The sequence below is a fragment of the Danaus plexippus genome, assembly GCF_018135715.1.
Source record: "Danaus plexippus chromosome 9 unlocalized genomic scaffold, MEX_DaPlex mxdp_24, whole genome shotgun sequence".
In the NCBI taxonomy this organism is placed as follows: Eukaryota; Metazoa; Arthropoda; class Insecta; order Lepidoptera; family Nymphalidae; genus Danaus; species Danaus plexippus.
Genome location: NW_026869847.1, coordinates 2,403,075 through 2,411,962, shown reverse-complemented (window position 1 = coordinate 2,411,962; position 8,888 = coordinate 2,403,075). Strand labels below are relative to the sequence as shown.

The following is an 8,888-nucleotide window of genomic DNA, read 5'->3' as shown; positions in this document are numbered from 1 at the left end:
TTATATTATTAAGCTAAAAGTTTTTTTTTTAATATATATATATATATATATATATAATGCTGATATTGTGAGTCAATTCTAGTAATGTTAATTCTCCTTAACTTAGAATAATTTACGAAGATAAACAATATTATTGCTCAACCATGATGCAACGTTAACAGCAACAAATACCGACATAATTTTATAATGTCCTTTTATATCGTTATTTATCAGGTAATTCAGGTTTTTTTTTTATTTGTGAGTTGTGGCAGCGCATGTTATAGTCTTATGTTTATTCTTAATAGAGGCCAAATGTTGACTTGCTTATGTGAGACTGTTTTGCCAAGAATCAGAAAGTATATTACCTACCTTGTTTTAAAATAAATGCTTTTATATACTACTGCTATTTCATTTATAATTCCTCCTTTTGTAAGGTATGTTTGTCGTGTTTTAAATATGTATATTTTATAATTAAATTACTTCTTTGACTGATAATAAACATGAAAATAAAATTATCATAATTTCTCAGCTGTCATGACAAATCGAGATCAAATTCTTTAATCAAACACTTGAATATTTAAAACAATATGGAATGTCAGTGGAGTGAGTCGGTTAGTTAGCGCCAGTTTAAAACGCTGTTTTTTTAAAACCAGCCAACAAGGAATTTACCAGTTTCTGTTTATCAGTTCCTTGAAATGCTATTTGCAATGTAAAAATCTAAACAGTGTCACACTTATTCGGCATCAGAATTAAAGAAATTTTTTGTTAATTCCAAACATAAATTCTTGAGCTGTGTTTATAAGTATTTAATAATATGGTTTTTAAATTTCATTTCACTTCTAAACTTTTCTATTGGTTTAACTTAATATTTGGTTTTTGGTATGTTCTAAATTTTTCTTTTGGCTTATCTTTTATTTCATATTATGCCTTTACACTCTTAAATAACTTATTTGACTTTTTGAAGACGAAAAGTAGGAGTTTACAGTTTATAGTTATTTCTAGTATTAATCGCCTGTTTGTCACTGATTTTCAGATAATTCTTATTATTAATGCGAGTAAACAAATTATTACAGTAAGAATACCAAAATCTATATCAAGAAATCTATGGCTTTGAGTCCACACATTGCCCTCGTCTCTTTGTTTTGAGAGTATGAAATATATTTAATTTAAGCGGGAATTCTCCACAACACGCTACATTGTGACATACACACAAAGCTAAAATAAACAAGTAGAGCTGTAACCAAATTCGTTAATTGTTTACTTTCCTGACTGCAAACGTGGCGAAGACGAGTCTAGTTGCGTTATGAAATGAGGTTTCCACTACAGTTTGTTATCCAAAGTTGGACCTAAAGAAACTATTGCGTCAATTACTTCCAACATTTCATTACTTAAAAGGAGATAATAAATTGAGCTCTTTACTTTTCTCAAACTATATTCTATGTATTTAGTTTTCTCAGCATTCAAAACTAAGTTATTCATTTCCAATTAATAAATTATAATGCATTGTTTAAATGTCAGAATTTTTAAAGAACTTCAAAGAAGAATAAGAGTGCTGAGTCTTTTTGTTTGTGAATCACGCATATTCCCGTAAGGATGCTGATGGTTGTGGATAAATTACTTTCAAAACTTCTTTGAAATCTCGTACCACAGTTTGGTTTCTTTAAGATTTCATCTAATTGCAAGATTTTAGAAAGGCTAAAACATTCATTTTCTTGTAAAAAACACAACGTCTTTGTTTCACAATTTCTTTGAATATTATAAATATGTAGGTACCACAAACAAGTTTATAGGAAATAATGTGTAGACCAAGCAAAATTATGTGTAGGTCTTTTATTGTTTTGAAATCGAGGTGCTTTTAAAAAAACATGACATATTTAAACTATAGTGTTTTTTATTTTAATTGATGACTTGTAACTATGAAAATCTTTTATAAGTAAATCGTAGCACCCTCCATTGGTTCAGTATTTCATGAAAAATATGTATCTGGGTTTTCTCTTCGGCGTTAAGTACCCACTTCGCCTGCTATGCCAAGGTATACTAAAAGTCTGCGCATACCACACTTTTCATTTTAAATGAACACGTTCACTGGCAATGTATCCACTGCATCAGCATTTGAACCATAATAAATACATTTATGACAACTTAATTTAACTGATCCTTACAAATTATCACGACTGAGTCTAAGCGTACATTGGACTGTACCCAACTTAAAGTGATCCTTGTTAAGAAATCTTTGTAAGAAGTGTATAAGGAAGTTCATTATTATAAAAGGAATTATAAAGGCTTTAAATATATCTATTTATAAGGCTTTTTCTGAATCTTTTATTTAATTTTAGAGAAGTGAAACATAAAAAATCTGCAGAACTATAAAAAGATAATATAAATTATATTTATTGCTTCTTTGTTTTTATTTCTGAGGCACAAAACGCATTCGAACAAATCCTTATATTTTGACAGTTATGAAGTATTGTGGCATCGTTCATGTCAAAAATAATTGTCAATATCATGCAAAGTTGTGAGTTGTGGTAATTAGGTGCCTGAAATAGGATGAAACATAGCTAAAGCGGTTTTTCGTTACAATTCAATACAAAAATACATTGAATCTTTACCTAAAACTTTTAGATGGCGTTTCCCCAGCCAAATGCACAAAGAGGTAAAATATATATTTTGAGGGAGTCATTTTATTTAAGTTCATTATAAAATTATACAATGTTTTCATTTCAGAATTAACGAATAGAAAGATACTGGAAGAATTACAGCTTAAGAAACAGATGTTAATGAAACAAGGTGCCGTAGCTCCCTTGACTGCGACCACGATATCCCTTGCACAGCCTAGCCCTGTCAGTCAATTGCCCATGTGCTCTATTCCACCGCTTTCTGCAACTGCTGTTAGTACTATCATTGATATTTCGATGACTTATACTTATTCAAAGATGATGTATATCACATATTATTTTATTTTAGGGTTTCCCACAGCTACCAGAGGCTAATATTGTCAACACAAGTCACAGAGCGGCACTACAACACGCAAACGCAACATCTTGGGGATTTTTTGTCTCTCAAGATTCGTCATTTGGTAATCAAATCCTTCCTGTATTACCAAGATTTGAAAGCAAATAGAATGTCATCAATCATGAAACTGAAGACTCTTGAGGGTCACCTCGGCAGCATCTCTAGTTTTTCTAAGCCTAAAATACAGCTGGAACAGTATGAGACACCAGCTCATATTGCAGCTGTAGCTCTTTATACTATACAGGTCAGTGTCTAGTATATTATTACTTATTTATTAGTTGGAGATAGAAGTTTTTGTTGATTATTTGCATTTTCATAGACTCAATATTCTTCAATAGAAGACAAATTGGTATTGGATGCAGGTTGTGGACCTGGAATGCTCACTGTTGGTGCTGCACTCCTCGGAGCGGGGACTGTAGTAGGCGTTGATATTGACGACAGTGCTATGGAAGTGTTGAAAGATAACATTGAAGATATGGAACTCGCAAATATTGATGCTGTTCTATGTGACTTTTTGAGTCCTAATTTATTAAAGTAATTTTTAATAATATTAAGCTAATCCATACTCATATTTCATTTTATAAATGTATGTGTTTTTCATTTTAAGGTGGAATAATTACTTTGATACCATTCTCATGAATCCACCATTTGGAACCAAAAATAATGTTGGCATTGATATGAAATTTCTCAAAATGGGACTTGACCTTACAAGTGATAGCGTTTTCTCACTACACAAAAGCTCGACAAGGTATATCCTATAAATTATGTTTATGATGAACCAATTTTCTGTGCAATATTCAATATCCGAAATGTTAAAGGTTACACATACAAAAGAAAGTCAAGGAATGGGATGCAAAGGGTACTGTGATAGCTGAACTAAAATATAACCTTCCGGCCACATACAAGTTTCACAAACAGCAAACAAGGGATATTGCTGTTGATTTATGGAGAATACAACATTTGGTTACTTAGGTCAATAATGCACTATCATCAAATGTAAATATTTCCAAATCAATTATAATCTAACATGTACACTGTAAGGAACTTCACAAATAAAGTATTTAATTTCTTTAACGTTTTTTAATCAGTCTTAAATTATCTTATTGAACAAGTTGCTACTTGTGAAAAATGGATATACATATATATATTAGTCGTCGCCGAATTTGATGTTCTGTGCGAGTTTGATGGTTCCGGAGTAGTTGATAGTGACTGTTGAGCGACGCATATAGTTCTTCCAGGAGTCAGAGCCACACTCGCGGCCGCCGCCCGTGGCCTTTTCACCTCCGAAGGCTCCACCTACCTCCGCGCCGTTGGTTGGTATATTTACATTCACGATGCCGCAATCCGATCCGTGAGGACCAATCCACTATAAATTTGTTAAATATATGTAGTTCATGTAAAGATTTAAGTTAACTATAGAGTAAATTTTGTTTTACTACAGACGTTTTATTCTCTAAAACTGAAATATCTATTAAATTTCTACTTGACAGTGACTGTCAAGAAAAACGCGGGAAATTGATAAAGTTCTACCAAAGTCAATAACTATAAACTAAAACTCTAAATACGGCAACACTATTATAAATGATAAAAATGTTTAGAGAGGACTGGAAGACGCTTACCTTGAAAACATTTCCCATATTTTCAGTAAAAAGACTTGATGACAGACCCTGCTCCACTTCATTGTTGTATTGAATACCAGTTTCTAGATCAGGAATCTCTATACAATAAACGATGGGAGCGAAACATTCAGTCTTAACCAGAGGAGAATCATGCGGTAGCCCTGTTATTATAGTCGGCTCCACAAAGTAGCCCTCACGTTCGATAACCTATAATTAAAATCATCACACTTTACTTTAAACGTAATTCAATATTTTTTAGTTTATTATTAACTGTTTATTCATAGAAAACGGTAGGCCTTATTTATCAAACTAGATGAATTACCTTTCCACCGAATTCAATAGTTCCTCCTTGTTTAACAGCAGCCGCGACGGTGTCTTTATAGGCTTGTAAGGCAGCTGGTGTGTGGAGCGGTCCAATTAGCGATTCGGACTCCAGGGGATCCCCGATGCGACTCAAAACACTAGCATAGGCCTTCTTTAGCTTAGACACTACCTCGGAGTACACCTGGAATAGATTAGGGCAACCGCTAAAAACTTTGCTAGAATAAACCAACAGAAATACAATTCTGAAAAATTAATAGAAGACCAAATAAATAAATTTATTATTATGTAATAGCGCACAGTTAATAAGTCGTTAACTCACTTTTTTATGTATAAGAAGTCTTCTTGTGGTAGTGCAGCGTTGGCCCGCGGTCCCAGCGCAAGCGAACAGCGCCGCATTCAGCAGTAGTTGAAGGTTGGCGTCCTCGTTGACGATGATAGCGTTGTTTCCTCCTAGTTCCAACAAGTGACGCCCGAAGCGCTTTTGTACTTCCACACCCACCTGGTAATTTCATAATATATAATTTTCACATTTTCACAAACTCTAAACCTATGTTACATTCTATGCACAACTAACAACTGTTACTATATAAAACTGATATTTTCAGATTTACTACGCGTTTTTTTTTATTACTTTAACTGCGTACTATCTACGTTTCGATTACTTTGCAGCATCTGTTACCTCTTGTCCGACAGCTGTGCTGCCTGTGAAGGAGACAAGCTTCATCCTGTGATCTTTCACTAATGTTTGCCCTATATCCTTCCCGCCAACACACAACGCAGCTACAGCCCCCGGAATGTTGTTTTTAACGAGCACACTTTCTACAATCTTGGTCACTGCCACTGATATGAGTGGTGTGGTTTCTGATGGCTTCCACACGCTGACGTCGCCGCATACCTATACACATTTCAATAGAATAACATGTTTAAACTATTTTTCTACTGTCAAACTGTTTTTGGGAAGAATTAGGATCACGTTTGAAAAAATGCGAAAAAAATCAACTACTAATAACACTAAACATATATTTAATGTGTCATACTCTTGAACAAATACATATGTATATGAAAATAAAATGTTATTAGACCGGTGCTGATCTACATATTCCATTAAAAAGTCTTTAACAATCTATCAAACGAAGCTATGATTTCAATATAGGTATTGGGAGGCACGTTACTTTATCGCGATTATAAAAATAACAATATTAATTCTTGCCGATTAGATAATCTTTCATAATTATTATATTACTTACACAGTTATTTTTTTGTTATTATCACTAACCAAAAACTTACCATTGCGATAGCGCTGTTCCATCCAAAAACAGCAACAGGAAAATTGAAAGCAGTAATGATACCGATGGCACCGAGAGGATTCCATTTTTCAATAAGGACGTGACCGGGCCGCTCCGATGGGAAAATCGTCCCAGGGAGTGAACGTGATAGACCAAGTGCTAAGTCACATACGTGGATATATTCAACGACTTCACCTATTGCTTCGGGAAGAATTTTACCTGTAACATACACATTTTACACTTAGACATAAATAATCTTAAACACAATGAGAAGTTCTAAAATGTCTTCGTAGTTCAGATTTTTCTTGTCTTTTTTTGTTTTACAATTTACAGAAATACAGATTAAACATACCCATTTCTAAAGAAACTAATTGCCCTAAAGGCTGCAACTTTTCTCTAAGGGCGTCTCCTATTTGTCTGACGATTTCCCCCCGGGCTGGTGCTGGCATTTCCGCCCATTCATGCCACGCATCCTGAGCTGCCTTCGCACAGGATTCATAATCTGCGACACTGGCCGCCTGCACCTCCGCTATTACTTTACCATTGGCTGGACTAAAAGTTTGAATCATCTGGAATTTTTGATAAAATGTAATATTAATCAAGAAAAAGAGTTTTGATACGCTTAGATCCAAATATTAAGTTGTGTAGAAAAATAAGATAGTCCTATACATACCGGGCCGTTAGCTTCCCATTTTCCGTTAAAAACTCCCACATTCTTTTTATCCAACCCCAAATCTTTTAAAAAGGAATATTTTGGATCCTCGATGAGGTAACTGGATGCGTTTCTAGCCATCACGTATTTAAAACGCAAACCTACAACACGTTGGAGTAAGCGGCTCATTAGTGCTATAATTACAACGAATGTCGTGCCTTCACTAAGTAAACATATGATAAAACATTCTTATTTGTGAACGATACATGTCATACAAATCGCGTTATCATTTCGTTAACGATAACTCAGTTGCTGGGTCAGGGCTTTCGTTACTGCTGATCGTATATTATATATTTAATTACGATAAACAATACACATACGCTATAATTTTAAAATTCTTCATTTCTTACTGTGGATAAAAAAAAATGCCGTCGAGATTATAAGACATTAGAAGAAAAATTTTAATTTATGATAGTCGTTTATCTACACACTCGGGAAAGTGTTAGATCTCATTACGATAGTGTTTAATAATTTCTTTATCATGATGTTGACAAAATTTTTTATATAGTATTTGCATCAATCATTGTTATTGTTTAATAATTTTAATTGGGAAAGAAAATAAAAAAAATAAGTATAAACCACTATTTATCTGTAATATAAATATTGCATACACTTATACACACAGCAGTAGTCTAATATTATTTAATAAACACTATTATCACATGAGTTGGTTATTCATTTGTATTTGTACTTTGACGTTACATGATACAACAAGAACTTGTCGCTTCTTCTTTGCCCTCCTTCATTTCTTTGGCTTTCAATGCAAGATATGAATTTTCGTCTCTTTTCTGCAACCATTCAGGTAAAGGTTTGTCCCAGTCAGCCGGAGGGGATTCTCTTTTTTTCCAAACATTGTTCTGGTAGTGAGGTCTTAACCTTTCCAATCGTCTAGCTGTCTCGCTTTGGATTACAGCTTTCTAAAAAACAAATTAACAAAAAAATTATATTAAAAAAAACTTAATTTAATTTTTAAACATAATTGTATCCATGACAATAAATATTTTGGTTTAATTTAGCTAAAGGTAATTTAAATTTTAGAAATACTTACCCCTGCTTTTACATCGTTGTTATCAACCCATTTACGGCAGTTTGTGTAGTCCTTCTTCCATTGGTTACAATCCAACGATTCACCATAAATAAAATACTGATGGAATCTGCCTTTAAAACTAGTGCATTCGTCATATTCATCTTTGTACACATCACAGTCTCTAATCTGAAAGAAAAAAGAGGTTGTTATCCAGTTTACTAAAATAGAATGTATATTATATTTCAGATGAGTTAGTGCATGGAAGAAAGTTTTTGACTTTATATGTTCTTAAGAAAATATATATTATTTAGTACATGAGAAAAGCAGAATGGGAATTTTTTTGTTTGTTTCATGTTATTTTTGTGCCATAGCACTATACATACCAACTTAACATAACCACTAACTCTTATATGTCTATTGTATGTTATGAAATTCTATTGGCAAGTAGTAATTATTAACAAAATATAATTTACTAACCAGCCATTTTTCAGATGGATCTATTGATGAACAGTCTTCATCAGAAACCTTCGTTTTCTGATCTGAGCTTTTGTCGTTGTTTTCTGACATTGTTTCTAATGATGAGCCGCCAATAAGTAATAGATTATAAACATCAAATATAGAACTTTGTTGAGGAAATATTAGTTTAGTTTATAACCTATTTCATAATTTATATAATAAATGCTTGAGATTTCTGACTTAAAGAAGCATCCATTATATATTAACAAAAAATTGGGGGAGAATTAAACCAAAATATCTTTAATATTTTAAAGATATCACCTACAAAAATATACTAAATGGAATAATTATCAAATAGAATACTGGGTTTAGGTTAGGCAAGAAAAAAGGTATGTGCGTTCAAGAATAGAGTAATGTCAATAACAGCTGTTCGATTTTTCAGCTTATAAAATATAAGAATTTAGATTAAATCA

At 32.9% G+C, this 8,888-nt stretch overlaps 3 protein-coding genes across 3 annotated transcripts; 1 reads left to right on the top strand and 2 right to left on the bottom strand.

Moving 5' to 3' along the window:
* The first annotated feature begins 2,954 nt into the window (after nucleotides 1-2,954).
* On the top strand, nucleotides 2,955-4,060 carry LOC116767243 (rRNA N6-adenosine-methyltransferase METTL5). Its single transcript, XM_032657490.2, has 4 exons — nucleotides 2,955-3,235; nucleotides 3,311-3,525; nucleotides 3,599-3,739; nucleotides 3,810-4,060. The coding sequence occupies exons 1-4, from the start codon at nucleotides 3,101-3,103 to the stop codon at nucleotides 3,961-3,963; spliced, it is 645 nt and encodes a 214-aa protein (XP_032513381.2). The 5' UTR covers nucleotides 2,955-3,100; the 3' UTR covers nucleotides 3,964-4,060.
* On the bottom strand, nucleotides 4,058-7,112 carry LOC116767241 (putative aldehyde dehydrogenase family 7 member A1 homolog). Its single transcript, XM_032657488.2, has 8 exons — nucleotides 6,894-7,112; nucleotides 6,573-6,789; nucleotides 6,222-6,439; nucleotides 5,614-5,829; nucleotides 5,254-5,433; nucleotides 4,933-5,115; nucleotides 4,611-4,817; nucleotides 4,058-4,357 (listed from the first exon to the last, which is right to left on the bottom strand). Exons 1-8 carry the CDS (start codon nucleotides 7,059-7,061, stop codon nucleotides 4,139-4,141), a joined length of 1,608 nt encoding a protein of 535 aa, XP_032513379.2. The 5' UTR covers nucleotides 7,062-7,112; the 3' UTR covers nucleotides 4,058-4,138.
* Nucleotides 7,113-7,504: 392 nt separating this feature from the next.
* LOC116767244 (UPF0545 protein C22orf39 homolog) lies at nucleotides 7,505-8,774 on the bottom strand. The gene is made up of 3 exons (XM_032657491.2): nucleotides 8,437-8,774; nucleotides 7,981-8,145; nucleotides 7,505-7,849 (listed from the first exon to the last, which is right to left on the bottom strand). Exons 1-3 carry the CDS (start codon nucleotides 8,524-8,526, stop codon nucleotides 7,631-7,633), a joined length of 474 nt encoding a protein of 157 aa, XP_032513382.1. The 5' UTR covers nucleotides 8,527-8,774; the 3' UTR covers nucleotides 7,505-7,630.
* Nucleotides 8,775-8,888: the final 114 nt, after the last annotated feature.

What these genes read in the sequence shown, in the direction of transcription:
- LOC116767243 (XM_032657490.2), top strand. Translation starts at nt 3,101, where the DNA reads ATGTCATCAATCATGAAACTGAAGACTCTTGAGGGTCACCTCGGCAGC. An exon ending in TAGCTCTTTATACTATACAG is followed by an intron (nt 3,236 to 3,310) that starts GTCAGTGTCTAG and finishes GCATTTTCATAG; the next exon opens with ACTCAATATTCTTCAATAGA. An exon ending in TTGAGTCCTAATTTATTAAA is followed by an intron (nt 3,526 to 3,598) that starts GTAATTTTTAAT and finishes TTTCATTTTAAG; the next exon opens with GTGGAATAATTACTTTGATA.
- LOC116767241 (XM_032657488.2), bottom strand. Translation starts at nt 7,061, where the DNA reads ATGAGCCGCTTACTCCAACGTGTTGTAGGTTTGCGTTTTAAATACGTG. An exon ending in ATTAGTTTCTTTAGAAATGG is followed by an intron (nt 6,440 to 6,572) that starts GTATGTTTAATC and finishes TGTATGTTACAG; the next exon opens with GTAAAATTCTTCCCGAAGCA. An exon ending in GACTTCTTATACATAAAAAA is followed by an intron (nt 5,116 to 5,253) that starts GTGAGTTAACGA and finishes AATCTATTCCAG; the next exon opens with GTGTACTCCGAGGTAGTGTC.
- LOC116767244 (XM_032657491.2), bottom strand. Translation starts at nt 8,526, where the DNA reads ATGTCAGAAAACAACGACAAAAGCTCAGATCAGAAAACGAAGGTTTCT. An exon ending in ATCCATCTGAAAAATGGCTG is followed by an intron (nt 8,146 to 8,436) that starts GTTAGTAAATTA and finishes TTTTTCTTTCAG; the next exon opens with ATTAGAGACTGTGATGTGTA. An exon ending in ACAACGATGTAAAAGCAGGG is followed by an intron (nt 7,850 to 7,980) that starts GTAAGTATTTCT and finishes TTTGTTTTTTAG; the next exon opens with AAAGCTGTAATCCAAAGCGA.